General features: G+C 41.6%; 1 protein-coding gene across 6 annotated transcripts in view; it reads right to left on the reverse strand.

Moving 5' to 3' along the window:
* CUNH3orf14 (chromosome unknown C3orf14 homolog) overlaps window positions 1-8,548 on the reverse strand; it is a 76,889-nt gene extending 68,341 nt beyond the window's left edge. For 3 of the 6 annotated variants that reach the window (XM_025199036.1, XM_025199040.1, XM_006019605.2), the window contains exons 1-4: window positions 8,476-8,548; window positions 7,040-7,119; window positions 6,155-6,278; window positions 486-560 (exon numbers count right to left, since the gene is read on the reverse strand). In XM_025199036.1, the coding sequence (XP_025054821.1) occupies window positions 486-560; window positions 6,155-6,278; window positions 7,040-7,092 (252 nt within the window). In that variant the 5' untranslated portion in view covers window positions 7,093-7,119; window positions 8,476-8,548. Of the gene's footprint in view, window positions 1-485; window positions 561-6,154; window positions 6,279-7,039; window positions 7,120-8,398 lie in introns of all 6 variants that reach the window. The other 3 variants (XM_025199038.1, XM_025199037.1, XM_025199041.1) reach the window with 3 other exon arrangements.
* Between the last annotated feature and the right edge of the window lie 11,224 nt (window positions 8,549-19,772).

Below are 19,772 nucleotides of genomic sequence, written 5' to 3' on the forward strand. Positions count from 1 at the left end.
AGTCATTGTATTTGGACAGAAACATCCTAAGCACATGATCCAAGTGTGACCCAAAACTGGTATCACCCAAAATTCCTAGACAGCTTGAAACAACAGATTCAAGACGTATGACTAAATGGAATTTTGACTCCCAAACCTATAGATGATAATATATAGCCTAAAGAAGACAGTATAAAATAAATCAATTGCAATAATGTAAAACACCATAAAAGCTATTGTGATTACTGATGAATTTACTTTCGTATTCCTTTATTTTTTAAATGAAGGTTTTTATGTATCTGAACCCAAATTTCCACTAGCATGCTGAAGAATCTACACAGACCTTGCCTCAGAATTTAGATTCAGCTTGCTGCACAGTACACAGACCTGTGGCTATACCAGTCACTGGATTTTAAAATCAATTATTTTCACTAAGAGCATGCTTCAGGGGGAAAACAGTAAGATTTGATATACAGCAAATTGAAGAATAGAGTTTTACGACTTACTTCTAACTTAACAATATCAGGATGTGGAAGCTGATGTGCTCTTGCTTGCAGTTTCTTTTCTACAGCTTCAATATCCTGTGACACAGTAATCTTTGTTTTACACAGGTGATATTAGCAGGTAGCACAGACTTTATTTTCTTTTAAATGAACTTTTAAATGAACTTGGTTCTCCGAGAACTAAGTGCTGAACTGACAACCCTAGAAATGGAAGATCTGTTTAGCCGTAACTCCTGAAGCCTCTAAGTTTCACTTACAAAACTGATGCCCTGGTGTCTCTGTAAGATCTTGTCGCACTTTCTGGATGTAAGAATATCTTCCATTGCCACATCAGTGGCATAAAGTGGCATGTTATAAAAAAGCATTATGTAATCTTTCCAACCACCACCAGGGTAATTTACATTTAAACTATATTCTACATAATTTACAATGATACAGAAAAAGCCAAGTGGCTTCCTCAATGTCATGTACATGAACTCAAGCATGCATTCCACCTACTGTAAAGTAACTACACAAATAGTGTTAGAGATCTTTACTCCCAAGACAAAGATGACTTGCTAATATGCATGCATAACATGTGCACCAAAAATGTAGAGCCGCAGCAAGCTGTTCAACAGACATTCAAACTCAGCTGAGAATGCACTTCTTTTTGCTTTCTTATAATTTCTGTGCGTGGGCTTCCACTTGTCCAGTGGACATGTGCTGGGTTCAAGAAGGCCTACGCACAATTGGAAAAAACTCCCTGAAGTGATGGCCCTTTCTTCTGGGTTTAATTCTATGTCCAAACACTGAAGAGATTTGAGAGCAGGGCAAACAAAAAGATATGGAAAGGGGCGTGGGAGTTGGGTGTGAAGAAGCCAAAGCTGAACAGAGTGGAGGGGGGAGGAAAGTATGCCAGATGGCAGAGTTGGGAGCAGAGAGCGGGTGTGAAGTGTACAACATAAAAACTAAATGAGAAAGGAAATTCCCTCCAGGGACTTCCCAAATATTCAACACAACTGCAACTCAGAAGAAGAGTAAGATTCTGGAGAAGAGACCAAACAGGATTACTCACATGTGAGCTACCAGACTTACGCTACTCTACATAAGTAAGGGTTGCACAATCTGATCCAAAATGAGTGTAGAAAATGATTTTTTTTTTAATTATTTTTGCTTTAAAGCTCAAGTTCTTAATTTCAAAAAAAGATATAATGTGTTCATCTTTATTTAAAATGAATGCTTATATATTCCTTTTTACTTAGACTGTTTTTATAACGTAAGTATATTGTGTGTAGATGGAAGACAATAGGATTGCAGTCATCTTCCAATCCTTTTTTTTCCCTTTCCCATGTATCATCAGTGAGCCCAGTGCTGGTTTGAGATAACTACTGGATGTCTGTAGAAGGATGGCATAAGGTGCTTGCTCATTTAAACCCTGCAATGGGTAGTAAGCATAGACTAAAGGAATGCAGACTGATGCGTCTCATTCCCAGATCATGAGTAGGTAGCACAACCTAAGCCCAAGAAACCAAAACCAAAAAAACCCCTTATAAACAGGGATGGGGGTGAAAAGTTGAATCAGTCTTCATTTACTCCCATCTATCTGGGCTGTTATATCACAGCACATTTTCGCCTTTCCCTCACAGAAATTATCTCCGCTATAACATTCTCCTAAAAGTATTTTCATAAGAAGGGGTAATCCAGACCAAGTTCACTATTTTTGTGTTTACCAGTACCTAATTTTTCCAGAGATGTTTCTGATGGTAGGAAACAAATTACTTTTAGGCAAGAGAAACACCAGTTGTACAGATATGCTTAGTGAAGAAGGTCACATTGGCATGGCCTAGATATCAGATGCGTCTTCTTGTTGCTCCACTCCAGTTTGCGTATTTTGCAGTCGATTGTCATTCAGAATACTGATTTAATGACAGTGAAATAAATTGTGCTAGAAGGTACAGCATGCCTTGGGGTGGGGGGGAGGGAAGGGAGGGACAAATAAAAAACGGAGACAACTAAAAGATCAGGTGGGACCTTTGCATGTTGCTCATAGGTAGGAGGTGGACCTGCCAGTTTGGGCTTTTTTTAAATATGGTGTTGTGGATTTCTCCTTTCTAAACCTCTCATTTCAAGCCAGCAGTTCAAATATCTTTGGAAAGTGAATCTAGGATAGTAAGCAGTTGTCTATTTATAAACACTTTGGATACAACTGTCAGGGCAGGAAGAAAAAAATGTTTAAGTCCTTTCCCTGAGGTAAAATGGAAGTCATTACACATGCATTACTTTTAAGGGGCCAAATTCAGCTGTCACTAACACTAGCAAGACCTTAGAAAAATTCCATTTAAACCAGTCACCCTAGATTTATACCTCTGTAAATGAGAGTAGAACCAGATCCAAATTTTCTGCTAAATGCTAACTTTGCTACATCCCACATCATGCATTTTATGGTACAGTGATACATTAAGGCTTACAAATAACAAGCAATGGAAGTATTACATGTGGGTAATGTGGCTAAGTTTTCAGAGACAAGCATTATGCCCACAGCATTCATGAAGGAAACTTTTCAGCACTCTTCTGAAATGTAAAAACTAGAAAATAACAAGCCAACATCACCTTGGTTTATTATTAATTTTCACTGCTTTTTTTTTATTTGCTCGCACAAACTAAGACAGATTGGACATGTGTCCTGTTAATAAGATATGATCCTAATGGAAATGTGCTTTAATAAAAAATATCCTAACAATGCCCCTTTTAAGTAGGTTAGAAAAATTATGTTGATGATTTTTGTGGAAGTTCTGAATTCAACATTGATTACTTTAAAGTAATCTGATTCAAATGTTATTTTTTTTTCTTGCTTAATATACATAACGCAAACTAAATTTGAAGTTTTCGGCTGTATCCATTTTGGAGGTGTCTGAGCACATAATTTCATCTGATGTAGAAAAGGTAAGTGCCTTTTCTCCATGCTCACATAACTCAACACAAGTGAATTAATTTTGTTTAAACCTAGGGAAAAATGCAAATAAAAAATAACACTTCATCACGTCCGTGTGTTTTTGAGTAGGCCAAATCAACAACTCCCCACATGGTAACTGTGAAATGTACAGTGCTTGGTATCAGGAACAATATTCTGAAGCTGGCACATAAATCTGAGCCTTGTTTTCAAGGTTCTCATATATTATTCTATGCGGATCTCTTTCCTGTTTTATTTTGTTATCAGAAAGCATCTGCACTATTGCATGCTTGTTAAAGCTAGTATAAAATTAATAGAACTAGACTTTTTATGCTGCTTTGTCCTGCCAGACTATTTGTTCTCAAGGGTATATTATGCTTTTATTCCTTTTGTGAACACTAATGTTTTTGGCACTTAAGAGAAACTATTTTGAGGGATGCGATAGGAGATGGCAAATGCATAACTGCAAGTCAGTAAATATTTTTGCTATAGGTTTAGGATATCATGAACATTTACTCTTATAACGATCTTTTGTTTTAGCATGCACTAATATAACCCAATTTTATTAAGCTTGTCACAAAGCAAGTGCTCGTTTGGATTGTGTTCCTAAAATGCCTATGAAAAAGGATACTTATTCGGAGAGAATCCAAGAGATAAAATTTGCGGCGCTGGCACAAAGCCTGAGTATTCAGGCTTAGAGAAGTGGAATGCAAAGGGTCTATAGAGGCAAAAAAAACCCCCATGCCATGTAATAAAACAGCACCACACCCCCTCCATAGCAGCTAGAGAGGGCTCTGGGGTGCCACTGGACCTGCAATCCCTCAACATTACCTTACACACCCGCTTACGCAGGATCATATGAATACCCTTTCTTCAGCACAAACATGCATCTTCAATTGCCTACTCATCTAAAGGGAGAATCAGAAATACTTCAATTTGTACCCAACTGAAAAATGTGCAGGAAGGTGACAGAAACCTCAACTCCGAAAAGAGCAGAGTGGGTAATCTGTCATAACATGTTTTGATAATAATAATGATTAAAGAGAAATAATTTTCCCATTTCCAAAGATAACAGTGACAGGTTTCTACCCTTGGAAACTAAAATGCTTCAGGGATGTCTCTATAAAACAAATACACAGTGTCACTAAACAAGATAAGGCAAAACACAGCAGAAAAACAACAAGCAGAATGGAACGGCGACAATAAATATTTGTGTGCCTTTATTATGTTTTAGATTCAGAAAGGAAAGAAAGGAATAACACAATCTTTCTTTTAAACAATCAGAAACATTTCAAAAACAAAACACTTCTAACTGGAAGGAAGGACCGTGTCATCAGCCAAGGGTTGATTCTGGTCTTGAGATTGAATCTAAGCAATGTGGCTTAACAAAGGTGTGTAGAAGAGGTGAATTTGGCTGTCAGGCAGACATCCCCAATGGATACAGAACAGATATATAATAAACAGAGGACCACTTTGTATCATATCATATAGGTCTTGACATAATGCTAGAGTTTTAAATCTTCCCACAGTAAAAGTCTCGGTCTTTTTAAATGGTTGTTTCTACAATAAAATCTAGCAATTCTGTACCAAAAGGAACCAAAAAATGGATGACTTTCTAATCACTTAGTTTGCTCCAGATAACTGGCTAGACGTGTTGCAGCAAAGTTTGTGAAGAAAGACCTTGTTGGACTGGGTGTGCAGCTGTGGAAGAAACCTCAAGTAGGACAAGGAACTCCACATGACTGAAATACCTCTGAAAAGAATCTAAGAAGCATCTGCTGCACCACCTAGCCATTACAAGAATTTAGTATGAGGTGTATCAGTCACCAGAGCCTGAAGATTACTCGTATATACTTTATATTTTATGTACCTTAGACACTCTGCTACTCTCTATCACCCAGAGAGCCTTTCAGGAAAAAAAATGCAGACTAGAATGACTGAGGTTATCCAGACAAGTGCCCAAATAATTTGCCTGGTGGCAAGTTTGCAGAGCCCTCAAACTTTCATTACATTCACATATATTGGCCAAGTCTTATCGGAAATTATCTAGGGCAGAAACACTACTGTCACTGATGTATCCCCTACAGTGGGGGCCAGCAACACCTGGTACAAGACTGCCTCTTGAAATCATCCCATCCTTCTTTCAGGAGAGGGAGGGAGTTAGCCACTTTGGTCTGAAGTCAAGCATATGGTAGGGCAGGGTGGCATCTTGGGTTACAGACTACCTCATCCAGAAATGCATAAGCTTTCTCAAGCAACAGCCCACTTTCTCAGACCCGCACAGGACTTTTTTCCCCACAATTTAATTTGGTATTCACCCATAATGAGCTGACAGTTCCTAATATAGGCTGCTAGTGTATGGATTGTTCAACACTGTCTCCAATCATAACCCGGTGTCTTAAATCATGGTTAAAGGCTACTGTGAGTCAAGTCAACCTTAACATAGGACAGAGCAGTTGCTGGAGTACTTTTAACTGACAAAAAAATACTAGTCTTATACCTCCGTTCATGCTGGAAGTAAAATGGCAGCCTCTGCCACCAAGGCTTTCACAGGCAAGGCAAGAGTTAGTGATGCTCCCAGGTTATGAAGAGTTATGAAATTACTGCACAAGTTCCAGAAGGGGACTTTAAGGTACTAAGGTACTAAAACTCATCTGAAATGTATAATGAAAACATTTCTGTCCTCAAGTCTATGTAATGCCTCTGTTTTACCGTGTGACTTCTGGTAGTCACAGAAACTTACATTTAAAAGTGCTGCATTTCTTTTATAAGCTGCATCAGCTGCTTGTGCTTGCCATGTCTTTTCAGTCTCCTTGTTTCCTAGATGATTCTCCATCTGCTGTAGCAATACTGATCTCTGAGACAGTCTACAAAGAAAAACATTTTGGTAAGTGGGTAGAACATTTTGCTCAGTAGCTAGAAAATAACCTTTTTACCTTACTCAGTTCTCTCAAAATTATGGGCCTAATTAAGCCTGCTCCTGGGTGGGAGTGCTGAAGGAAGCAAAAGGTACAGGCAAACACCCCCGCTTGGCTCTCTTGCAGGGAGGCCGCCATGCTGCGGCAACCAGGGGTCCTCATGCACTAAGCAGCTTCCAAGCACCGAATTTCTCAAAAGAGGGATGACAGGGTGGACTGGCATGGCTTGGTCATGGCACTTACCCCTGCTAATTGTCAGTGCATAGACATTTTTCCTAAATCACTGTCATTAGGTATACTCTTCACACAGTAAGCTCACAATGCAGCAGTGATGCACTTATATTTTAGAAGTCAGTACCATGAGCATACATAACAAAAAGCTTCAAATGGTGTTTAGACTGGCAGGCTCTAATTACTCTACCTGTGCTAAAATTTAGTGGGAATATTGAAGTTCGCAGCCAAGACCTCAGATACACAGCTCCTCTGAAAGTTGCAAGCTTTTGCAGAGCAGATCCCTTAGTGGCAAGCTGGGACATGCATTCAGTACTTTACAGGGGAAGAGTGCCACCTCCTGAAACACCAGGCTCCTGCTAAAAACAATAGCACTCCCCCCACTCCAATGCAAATAGCCCAGTCCTGCCTATCTTGAGAGCTCTGGCAAGATCACAAGAAGTTGTTATGATAGAGGCTACAGTCTTGAAAGCACTTACATCTCTTCATGCCTTCTAGCAAGCTGAACTTCTTTTGCTAAGTAGGATGCCATCTTTTGTCACTTGTCAAGTTTGCCATGCTATGAAGGGAAACAAAGGGAGGTTAAAAAATAGGGTTTTGTGTTTTTTTTCTCTCAAAACAGACACGAACGCTTCCCTTTCAAGCATGTGAGACTGCAACATGGCAGACTTAAGGAGAGGCCAGGGGCAAACAACACTATTTCTCTTTCTTTCTTTTTTACTAAGAAAAAAAACCCACAGTTGATTTCTGAAAAAAACACGACGACCCTTTACACGCACTGTGCTTCACGCATTCCTAATTCATTCTCATAACAGCTTTCAAGTAAGTCTCGCTGCCCTCATTTTACACAGAGGAGAACTGAGGCTCGATTTTCGGGTTTCAGGCCCGTGAAAGGTGCATTTTTACAGCCGTCAGCTACTGCAGCTGCATGTGCAAAGGGCTCCCAAGTCTACACAAGTAATCATTTGAAAGAGTAGTATTCACTTTCTCTTATTTTGGGGTGAGACCTCAACATCCCATCCATTCAAAGGGTGGGGGAGGGGGGCAGGGTCTGAACAGCCTCCCCCCAAAACGGAGCGAGTGCAAACAACTGGCCCACAGATATTCAGGCACGTGGTTTTCTTTGCAGCATGTTCTTGCCCTCGCCTGGTTGAACCTGCTGTGAGAGGGAGGCACGACAGGGCCGAGATGGGTGTGAGGGACGTTGTGCCAGGCGTGGCAGGCGGAAGTGGCGTGTGCGTGTGTGGCATGCTGAGGTGGGTGTGACGGGTGTTGTGCAGATAGAAAACAACGGTGTGTGTGTGTGTGCATGTATGTGTGCACATATGTGTGTGCATGCATGCGAGATGCTATGGTGGGTGTGAGGGGTGCTGTGCAAAGCAAGGTAGGCAGCAATGGTGTGCATGCTGGTGTACGCACGTGCGTATGTGCAAGATGCTGAGGGGTGTGAGGGGCAGTGTGCCAAGCAAGGCAGGGAGCAATGGGTGTATGTGTGTGTGATGCTGAGGTGCGTGGTGCAGAGCAAGGTAGGGAGCAGTGGCGCGTGTACGTGTGTGTGTGCAAGATGCTGAGGTGGGTGTGAGGGGTGCTGTGCAGAGCGAGGCAATGGTGTGCACGTGCATGCACACGCGTGTGAGGGGTGCTGTGCAGAGCCAGGCAGGGGGCAGCAGTGCGCGTGCGCACACGTGTCTCTGCCCCCCCCCCCCACGGGCAGTGTGGGGGGGGCGGAGCTCCGGCCTTTGCCATAGAGGCCGAGCCCCCGCGGCTGTACCACTGCGGGGAAGCGGGGGGGAGCAGGGAGGGGGGACTGTACCACCCCGCGCATGGTTGGGAGATACCATGAGCAGAAGGGCGACTACCTCCAGGGCGGACCCGCCCCCCCGCACGCAGCGGCCTTTTCGGCTCGTCCGCTCACCTCCCCTTCCTCCGTCCGTGCCCGCCCCCTGCTCACGCGACGCGGGGCGCCGGCCCGCCATTGGTCCCTCCGCCGAGCGGGCGGGCTCAACCCGCTCCCTCCCCATCCGCCATTGTGATTGGAGGAGAAGGCGGGCGCGAACCAATCACGGGAAGGGAGCGGGGCTCCACCGACCGTTGGATTGAGTCGGTTGACCGTTGGAAGCGGGGCGGGGCGCCCTCAGTCATAAGCTCCGCCCACTCACGCAGTGCTCCCCCTCACTGGCAGCTGTGTGCAGGCCTGGCCCCAGGAGCAGGCCTGGCTGGCGGTTTCCCGTGCAAAAGGCAGTACAGCCTTCCCTGAGGGGCAGAGACACGCTGTCTGAGGGACAGTTGATCTCAGAGCCTCCCCTCAGCCTGCCATGGGCCCCCCCCACAGTTACTCTCTCAGCTTGTCGTCTCCTCACCTGGTTGCCAGAAGCCGCCACCCCGTCCTTTGAACGATTTGCACGATGGCACGAGCCCGAGAGACCCCCTTCCTCTTCCGAAAAGGGGCTCGCTTGGGGCGTGGCGGGGTCCGATGCGAGGGTAGCATCCTCCCTCCCTGAGGAAATCATCAAGGACGGCGTTACTTGTGGCCATTCGCGCTCGCAGACTCTAATCGTCTGTCTTAACGACCGCGGGATGCATCTGTATATCAGAAATCCTCAACCTGATGAAGGGTTTTTAAACCCGAAAACTTGCTTAAATATCTTTTTCTGGCTATTTAAGTCGATCTAATAAAAGATAATCAGATTCAGCCAAAGCACCTTGTCTTTATTTCTGCGGTGCACCGTTATTTATTTATCGACAGAAGTGCCAAGTTGCGTCGTGGGCATCGCCGTCGCTCGCCGGACGGATTTTGAGCACGCGTTCGCAGGAGTTTGCCCATCTGGAAGAGCGCGCATGTTACAGCCAAGAGCTGAATCTGTCCTGAGCTGTTAAAATATATTTAAAACTAATTACGGAGGCTGACCCCATGTCGCTAGAATCCAAGCGTCGGCGATCAGAATAAGCACCCTGTTTTTAAAGGCTCAATATAACCCCCATTTCTTTTGTGCGTCGAAACCAGACTTAACCAAGCACCGTTTCAAAGCTCGCTCCTTCCTGATTGTGGCCTGCTAGATTCACTCGCGCGTCCAGCTGCACGTAGTTTCTAAAGTTGGTCTGGACAATAGAAAGAGCTTGTTTTCCCAGTGTCTTTTGATATGTTCTCCGATCCCTTTCTTGGAGGCGTCCCATCACGGGCCTTTCTTACTGCACGTCAGAAGTTTCTTTTCTCGTGACTTCTCAGCTCTCGCTACCTCTTGCTTGGTTGTTCATTCTGCGAATGAGTACTTCGACAACAAACCTGCATTAATTTGCTCTATAACAAGTAATTAAGTAGGAGTCCTTTAAGGCAGTTGTCAACTTGCCCAGGTCTATTACAGCATTCTGGAACAAGTGTAGTTCGTGCATAATTTAAACGGCTTTTGCATCTCTGTCACTTGAATTTAGCTGAAGACCTTTGAATAACTTATTTGGGGGGGAGCGAGAGTCCGAGCAGTTCTCTCATTATGCCAGTGGCAAAACTCCCGCTGAATTCAATGGGAGCTGGATGAGGGCCGCAGAGTTCTGCATCTTTTTTTCTGCTTTCAGCTATACCAGTTTTCTTCCTTAGGTGGCAGTGATCCTTCTTTGTGGCAGTGTTTAAGGATTTTTCAGAGAGAATGCTGACAAACAGAACTTGGGTTTAAAAAAGCCCATTTTAAACATGCTGTGCGCAGAAAGAATGCAAAGGGAATGTTGCTCAAGCTACAGATGCTGTTCTCGTTAAGTGTCACAGCCAGAGAACCAAGGTGGAAATCATGATTTCCTAATTATTATTTTATATTAGGGGGAAATCGTTCTTTCAGTTTATAGCAGATCCAAATGTTCTTTCATGCTGGATATTTGGATTTTCAGCGTTAATGCTCTTTTTCATCCAGAGTACAACCTAACCCATACTTAGATTAAATTATGAAGCCGTTTCCTATATAAAGAAAGCTATTAGTAACAATTAGCAAACTGCAAACTGCTCTAAATGGACAGATCATTGCACCTGCAAAAAATATCTGCTCAGTCTCTCAGGGCAGACATATGAACTGAGGTCTCTTTGCTCCAGTTGAGCAAGGTACTTATGCACAGAGCTAATTTAAATGCTTTAATCCCAGTGACTTTAATGGGACTACTCACTTGCTTCAGGTTAGATACCTGCTTGAGTACCTTGCGCTGCACTGTATCTTCTTTAGATTACCACATTTGCTTCTCTGCAATTTTTTCTATTATCCTTCATGAAATCACAATATTAAACACTGAGAAGTTTTACAGTGTCTATCTGATATCTTTTGCAGAAAGCTTGCCCTCTTTGGCCCCCTTTTCATGAAATCACAATACTAAACATTGATACGTTTTAAAGTATTTGGTATCTTTTACATAAAGTTTGCCCCCTTGGGCCTTCTCTACACATTACAGGTTTCGGGCAATTAACTGGCATCAGATAGAAGGCCTGGAACTAAAATGCTCTGCATATGTCTGGCAGAATTGCAAGCTTCTCCACCAATTCACATGCCTGAGCTACTGGTTCTCATATTTTTTGGGGTTATGTTCCTCTTTTTTAAGTTTGTTATACTGTTGCATATCCCTTATTATCCTGTTATGGGTAATGAAAACAGTAACACTTGGGATGAGGATGAGCACACTGTATGTACCCTCTCCAACAACCTAAGATCTAGTCTAGAGTAGTTCATTTTATTTTTCCTGCCATGCATATTTCTTTTTTACTGCTTTCTTTTTCCATAGTCTTGCATACCACGTAAAAGTTTACTGCAGGGACCCCATTTTGACAAACACCACTCCAGAGTGAGAGAGACTGTCAGTCACTGACTTGCCATTTAACATTTTCTTTTGAACGTTATAGGTTAGGTGTAAATATTAATGGGTGTCCATGGGAATATTCATATCTAGAAAACACGTCTAGCACAATGGACATGCTTACTTCCATGCTAGATGAAAAATAATGTATTCAAATGAGAAAATTGATAATTTTTGATAAAATAGAACAGGTTAAACATTAAAAATAATGTGAACCTGTAAAGCCATCAGTACTTACAGTCCAGCATTGTAAACAGTTCTGAGCACACTATTTATTGCTGTGATAGTCTCATTGGTGCTTATATTGAAGTCAACTGGTGCCACAATGTGGATTAAGGTGCTTGACTTTAGGCACCTACATCCGAACATTTTGGCGCTCAGTTTTCTCTCCACCCATGGGTTGTCTTTTAAAATACAGTTAAAAATCAGCTTTTAGGGGAGAAACTGCATCATTTTAACACTAGGTGGCAGTTAAACACAACAAAAGACCCAGGTTTTTAAATGTAACACAAAAATAGTAAAACACATTCTGTTCTAACGTGCAGTTAATTATATTCTCAAAATGATGTCTTGGATTGATATTACTAAACAAACATGTATAAAATGTAATTACAGGCAAGTGAAATAAATAGTGTAGGCCTATAATTGCAAGATATGTTTTTTCGCTTGTGATACGGTACACACCTGTGCACAGTTTATATAGCTAGTATTTTATTTTGTCATTTTTACTAACATTTAACATAGTGCAGTTTAGTTTTATGTGGTTTTATTTACCAATACCAATTTGTACCATATGTCACCTTTTAAAAATAGAAATGTCTTTATGTATTTGGATTTCCAAATAAGAGAGATTTGCAAAGGAAAAGCATTTAAAATGTTTATATATATATATATATATACCCCCACTTTAAAAAGCTGTTTAAAGCATTTTGATCCCTATTTATTTAATATCTAAATATTTTAGATATCTTGTTTTCTGATAACTTTTTTTTCTCCTTCCTTCTCTCTTCCCCATTGGGACTGTACACCTCTGTTGCTATAGTAGCTCAATATCTTGGTGGATGCCAAACATCTATCTGTCCATATGCATTTCTACAGTGCTGTCACTTTTAAAATGTATCAGGCCTGTGGGACTTTGTAAGACCGTGAAATCCTATCATACCAGCTTGTGGCTTTCATCTTGGATTTTGTCATTTCTCCCCATCATCTGTAAGAATGGATAATGATCTGTAGCATTTCAGCAACCTGCACACGGGCTGGCCTAACAGGAAACAGCTTACTTTGCAGGATCTGACTTATAAGGAGTATGTAGTTATGCATGAAGCTGCTCTAATTTACAGTGGTTGTACATAGTTGTAGAATACAAGGTAAGCAAAAGGGCTCCAAGGTGAAGCAGAATTATGCACAGGAGGCTGCTTACTCCTGCTTTCCACTTGCTCTCTAGCATGCAGGGAGCCAGAATCAGGCACTTTATCCCAAAGTTGTCATGGTTCATATCAGGTTAAATTCAAGGCTAAAAGTATTTCACTGCGTCTCTCAGGTAGAACTAAGCAACCCACTTAATAGCATGAAGTTTTAGCAAAGGAAAATTCAGGCTGAACATTAGGAAAATCTGACTTTAAGATCTTTTAGGCTGTGGAACAGTTTCCCAAGAAGAGAGGTTGAATTGACTTGGAAATGTTGAGTTTGACTGAACAAAGTTTAAGACACCCCACTGGAAGGCTCAGTCTGTATATTTACAGGGATGCCATATGTGACCTACCAGATACTTTCTATTTCTAGGAAAAAGCTAGCTGTGCATGAGGACTTCAGTAAATGGTTTGTCCCTTGAGTAATGGCATTAGGTCTTCCCTCTAAAAGAAAAATAAAAATCTATAGGCCTCAACTGAATTTAACAGATGTACAGGTAGTAAAATGTTTCACAAGTAATTATAGAAACTATTTACAGTAATTAGCTTAGATTTAATCACTTCTCAGCATGTTAGGACTGTAAATTATAGCTTTATTTCAAACAACTCCTGTTGTCTGTTTTCCCTAAACTGAACACAGGAGAAACAATAAAAACAAATACTTGGAGATCCTCCATTCTCTATTCATATTTTGAAGCATGTGGGATGATGCCGATATTTAGCTTGCATCTTGTAAACAATGCTTAGTTTACCAGTGTGGGCTAAATACTGCTTGCTTTCTGCACGTAAGAAGTTAGTCCCACTAAGCTAATGAAAATATCCAATTAATAAGGTAAACAGAAATGGACCATTGACTACAAGTGCCACAATCATTGGTGCTTAGGTCTATGTTCTCTATTAGAATCCGAATGAGCGCTTAGATACTCTGTGAATAGTTAGATTAAGTCTCATATTCTAATCACCTCAGTCCTAATACTCTCTAAGCGTGTCTACACATGGTTTTATGTGGGCCTAAACTTAATGTGCATTTGCCTAATGTGCATTAAGGCGATTTAGGGACATATCTACATGCTGAGGTGCATTAACGCAGTGTGCAAACCAAGTCAGTTGACAAACACAGCGTTAATACACCTTAGTGCATCTACACATGCATTAAGGCACTTTAGCTATTTGCACATAAATTTGATACCTGCTTTTACGGGTATCAAATTTAGTCAGAAATAACTTAAAATTCCCATTTTTAGGGTTTATTAAGGACGTGCACAGGTAGATCCGTGCCCTTAATGCCCCTTAAAAAAAGCAATGCGCCTTAAATCGGAACGTGTAGGCATGCCCTCTGAGGAGAATTGCACTCACAGAATAAGGACTTGCTTACATGGCGCAGTTTACTTTGTACTTCCCTCAGTTTCTGTGTAGTATCCACAAGCCATCATTCTTAGTCCATAGCAAGAGGTGAGGTACTGTGTATTTTGTACTCCTTTTGGAAACGGTAGCAAGTTCGCCCACTTTGCACTTTACTCAGATTGGCCAGTCTCTTTGCTTGTGTGCCCTGTACTGTGCTGGACTCATGGGGACCAGGCATCACCTCCCTGTTCAAATGCAGGTGCATTTGGCTCACTTGCACTCGTAGACTTTTTGAGTCAGTGTGCAAGTTTTACCTAGCCTGAACAAGAATATCACCATCTGGATCAATAACATTTCACTGCTGTGGAGCTGTGACAGAAGCAAAAATGTGCAAGCATGTGGCCGAGTCCAAGCCAAGTCAGTTCAGCAAGTCAGGTGCATAGGAGAAAGGGCACGTGCTAGGCCAGTTCCTTCAACTTGCTCAAGTCGACAACCTGTTAGTCACTGCTATGATCCTTACTGTGCTATGAAGGGTCACTTTGAGTTGACTTCAATACTAGTAGCTTGATTTTTACTCTAAGTTGCTTAGAAGATAGAAGAACACTTTCTCCATGCAGGTGCGAGCCAGTTTTCAGCAGAAGTCTCAGCCAGCGTAGTTTCTGTCTTGAGTTTTTGACTACACATTTCTGGGTTTTATGTCAGTTAAGAAATTGACTGCTTTTATCAGGAGTTTCTTCAATCCACAACCAGAATTGCAGAGGAAACAGAGTTTTCTTTTATTGTATAACACTTACATTTGGCAACAATATAAGTAACTGAACGTGCACAAAAAGTCAGCTTCAAACAAGCTTTTTCACTAGGTTGTTCTTATGAGAGTTTAGTTTTTCATTTTTACAAAACGCACCTTCTCTTAGAGGAAGGTCAGTCAATCTTCTTAGAAAAGTTTAATAAATGACTTTTCTCCCTTACCAAATTTAGTCTTTTGTTGAATTATTTCAGTTCCCATTAAAGCATCACAAAAATGTACCTTCTATTATATTTCCTCTAATAGATTTCTCAGACCTGTAACAACAAAAAATTTGTCAGTCTAGTTTCATTGAACTCTGGACTCCTAGAATCTGCCAAACAGGTTATAAATGTGCCCATTTCTAAACCCTTTCAAGCAGTTTTACCCCTTCTTTAAACACACTTTATGTATACAGGAGAAATAACCCTTCAGAACTATTCTTCTTTGCTATTTCTTTCTGTGGTAGCATATTCGAGTGGTTTGACCAGTGAGTTTTAAAACCTGAGTACCATTTAAAGTTCTGCTACTAACTGGTTGCATAGTCCATATCAACTTATTTAAAGCCAACATTTTCTCATGTGCCCACTGATTGGAGATACCCATGTTGAGACAGGTAGGGCCTAATTTGCTGAGGGGGCTAAGCACCCAGAACTCTAGTTTCAGTAACTGGGAGTGGTGTGTGCTTAGCATCTCTGAGGGGTAATGCCTGGAGGGCACCTTAGGAAATGTTGACTTTACCCTTCCTGTGCCACAGCTTTCTCATTTACAGTATGAAGATAGCCGTACTAAACTTCATCATCTTCTTCTGTTTTAGCCTTAGGCTAGGCCAGTGGTTTTCAACTTTTCTTCATTTGCAGACTCCTAAAAAATTTCAAATGGAGGTGTGGATTCCTTTGGAAATTTCTAATGGAGGTGCAGACCCCTTCGAATTGTAAATGTGGGTATTCGCATCCTCTTGATTGATCATAGTCATCTTTCATGGAGCCCTTAGATATAGTCTGTGTACTATATAGGGGTCTTCGTACCACAGGTTGAAAACCACTGGTCTAGGCTGTAAGAAATTCAGGGCAGGGACTTCAGCCCCTAACAACTATGAAAGTATGATGTAAATTTGCATAACTTTGCACAGTCAAATGATGAAACTGAAGTCCCTGCCCTGAATTTCTTACAGCCTAGACCAGTGGTTTTCAACCTGTGGTACGAAGGGCTCCATGAAAGACTGCTGGGGTTAGATGACACAAGCAAAGTGGGCATCAAGATACTTTTTGAAGATTGCCAGGGTGGGTGACTACCACTTCTGGGGGAGCCTGTTCCAAACCCTTGGCACTCGGCTTGTCAATAAGATTTTCCTTACGTCTAGCCTGAAGCGATCTTCAATTAGTTTGTGCCCATTATTTCTTCAAGGCCCCTGGGGGCCTTGGAGAATAGATGCTCCCCCAAGCTCTGATGTACGCCCCTGATTTAAGTCATGAATAGTAACATGCAATAAAGCATACATTGCAGAAAAAGAAATCTGTCTTGTTGCATCTGTCTTTGAGTTTTCATTTGTACATGAGCTCTTGACAAAAAGTAGGACTGTGCTAATGAAATTTTCTGATGACACAAAACTGGAAGGCATCATCAGGACAGGGGAGGATTGGAATAGCGTACAGGCAGATCAGAAAGACATTGAAGACTGGAGGAATAGAAATGGGTTGAAATGTAACAGTATAAAATAAGCTGACAGTGAGCTCTGAAAGACAGCGTAAAACCCAATTTTCAAAATCACTTGCCTTGCTGTGCCTCCAGCAATGAATAGTCAGTCAGAGAAACAGGAGCAACAAACTGGAAGCCAGAGAACTTTTTTGCACTTTGCTTTGCCTAGCCTGCCAAGTCAGTCGGTTTGGAGCTGAAGCAGGGGCTATGTAGATACAGCAGGTTTCTGTTCCAGTCAAAGACTGCAAGTAGAAGGCTTTTTAAAACCATTTTTGTCTGTGTTTTGAAGGATAGGTTGGCTGCGTGGAATTTATAATGTTAACTGCTGTTTGCTCTGATCTCCATATATGCTTTACAATCTGAAGTTCTGCATTGCATTATTTTGTGACTGGCTGTTTTGTCTGAACCTCTGCTCATACCCAAAGGCATAGAAAGGCAGGTGAATTTAAACTTTAGCTTTCAAGTTGCCTTTCAAACGCTGTCAGTTTAAAATATTCAAATAGCAGCAAGTTGAAACAACATTCTCAGGTTTTCTTGCCCTCTCAAATATCTAAGCCCCTCTGTTTATGATAAGAGAGAGCTACAGCAGTAGAGAGCTCAGGCTTTAATATAGCTAGAAAAAGCATTAGTATCTCTGCTGACACTAAGGGGTCAAAATGTGTTTGTTTTTGCCATATATGTTTCAGTCCAGCAATAACTTAGTAGGATGATTTTCCTTGGAACGGTAAAGCAGTAACCTCAGGAATATGAGGATAAAGTGCAGACACACTAAATGACAAAAAACCTACCTTCCTTAGGAATATTAATTTATTTTATTCATTAAACCATAGAAGCAGGAGAAAATGATGGCTAGAGCTTCAGTTGCTGTAAGTGGGCATACTTCCACAGAAGTCAATGGAAGCTACACTGATTTACATCAAATATTCCTTTTTTGGGTTTTTTCTTACCTCAAAGTTCATTGTAGTTGAAGATACTTGAATGATAGCACTTTATATAGGCTACAGAGCAATCTGGATTTAAAATGAGGGATTGAAGTGCTAAGCTTCAGTCTAAGGTGAACCTAAGCTTCACCTTCAGAAGATGTCTTTTTTGTAGTTGGCTAAACTCTCAAAATAATTCGGTCTTCTAGTCTTTTGCCAAGTGGATAGGCATCCATGCCTAATTAAAATTATGAATCTTTGGTGCCAATTCTAATAGATAGCTCAGAATGTTATCTACTTTGAACTGGATTAGATAGTAATATTTAGGCTCCTTTGAAGATGATGTTGTCTCTGACAAATGAGGGAAACGGCTATCCAATTTTTAGTCTTCAGTCAGAGAAGCCACCTGACACTTCACAGAGCAGACATACTTCTGCTCCTCAGAGATGTCACCAAGAGTCCTGTTTGGAAAGTATGGGCCAAAACATTCATCAAAGCACCCTGGATATAACCAGGAATAAACACAGCATGTAATCCCGAATGTAATCCACTTACTGATATCATCATGACTTTTTAGCAGAACGATCAGGCTAAACATATAAAATTTGAAAAATTATCCTGGTAGCAAAAGGGCTTTTTTTTATTGTAACCTAGAAACATAACCTGATTATTATGTATCAAGTAGTCCAGAAAAATAATCTGATTAGTTTTTGGCAAGCCTCCTACTGAAGCTGCATTATGGAATCATGAGCTGCAGTTTCATTTAAAGCCACTGAAAGGAAAAAAGGAAAAAAGTCAGGAGTCCATTATGCAGAAGAGGAAGTTTTTAATATATAAAAAGCAAATTTGATTGAGATTTTGAAGTTGAAGTTGCAAAATATAAGTAATATCTATAAATCTTGCCGTCGAGAGACCCACTGTAATGGAGAACTAGGATGAAGCACTGGAGACCTGCTTAGTGCCACCCCTTCCATTTCAGCCAGTTCCACCTTGCCATCTACCGCTTACCTCCATTCCCGCCACGCTTACTCTGTGGCTGGAAACAGATGTCCTCTTCGGAGCGTGATCAGTTGCGCTGCGATATGTCTCGGCCCAGCTGATTGGCTTCACAGGGGTCTACAGACGTCGCCAGGGGTTGTCCCACAGGGTTGGTCCCCTGCCCCTTGAGAGTCTGAAGCCCCAGGTGCCATGCCCTGACTTGGAGTGTGCATCTACAAGCAGGGGAGCCCCCCCTTTTGCAGACATGCTGCCATGTCAGGGTGCAGGGTGTCCCTCGGCATGTGTCTAGAAGTGCACTGGCACGTGACATCTCTCACGTTCATGTGTTCCTTGGTGACCAGGGGGGTGGGCATGTTCTTCCTAAGGTACTGATCCCCCAGAGAGCTTCATGCCGATTCCCCCAGCCCCTGTCTGTAAGCTGCCTTGAATTTCCTTTATTGGGTTCTGCTCCCCTCCATGACAGAGGAATTTAACATCAAGTCATGTGGACCCTGAACATTAATTTATTCTCTGTGAAAATGCAGTATAAAGCCAAGAAGGCAAGGTTTAACTGAGCCCTAAGGCCTGAGTGACTTACTAAGATCTTCTCTGCAGCATCTCAGGGATTGGAGAGTGACCCTCTGGGAGATTGAGGTCCTTCCACTGCAGAGGGCAAATCTTCTGCTAAGGGACTAAGTACTTGTTCAGCCGAAATGAGCTCTGCTAAAACAGGAAGATTTCTTTCTTCTGTGATTAATTTTTGTTTGATTCCTGTATTTATGCCTGGGCACAAGGAAAGGCTTTGGTATAATAAACATCCTAGAGAATGAGCAATTTATGATAGTGTGGGTGTGCCTTCCTCTTCCTCTTCATCTCTCTAAAGCAATCTGTGTTTTCAGATTGCATGGTGACATAATCCATTTACTTATAGGAAAGCCATCTGATTGATTTCTTGGTAGAGAGCCCTGAAAGGGTATATGCGGGTGAGGGGTGTGGGGGTGGAAGGATCTAGAGATCACAAGCTTTAGATTTAGAAAACTGCTGTGACCTGGGGAAAATAACATTTATTTTGGGGGAAAGGGGTACCAATCAGATTACTGGCCACTCACTAATTAAAAACGTATGAGTAAAATGAGATGCAATTATCGTATTTTTAGGCTCTGAAAAAATGCTTTATTGAAGTTGGAGTTATAATTGGTTTTTCTGATGCAAAAATCAAGGCATACGGCAGCCTATCAACTTGCTCAATAAACAT

Source organism: Alligator sinensis, unplaced genomic scaffold (genome assembly GCF_000455745.1).
Source record: "Alligator sinensis unplaced genomic scaffold, ASM45574v1 scaffold469_1, whole genome shotgun sequence".
Lineage (NCBI taxonomy): Eukaryota > Metazoa > Chordata > Crocodylia > Alligatoridae > Alligator > Alligator sinensis.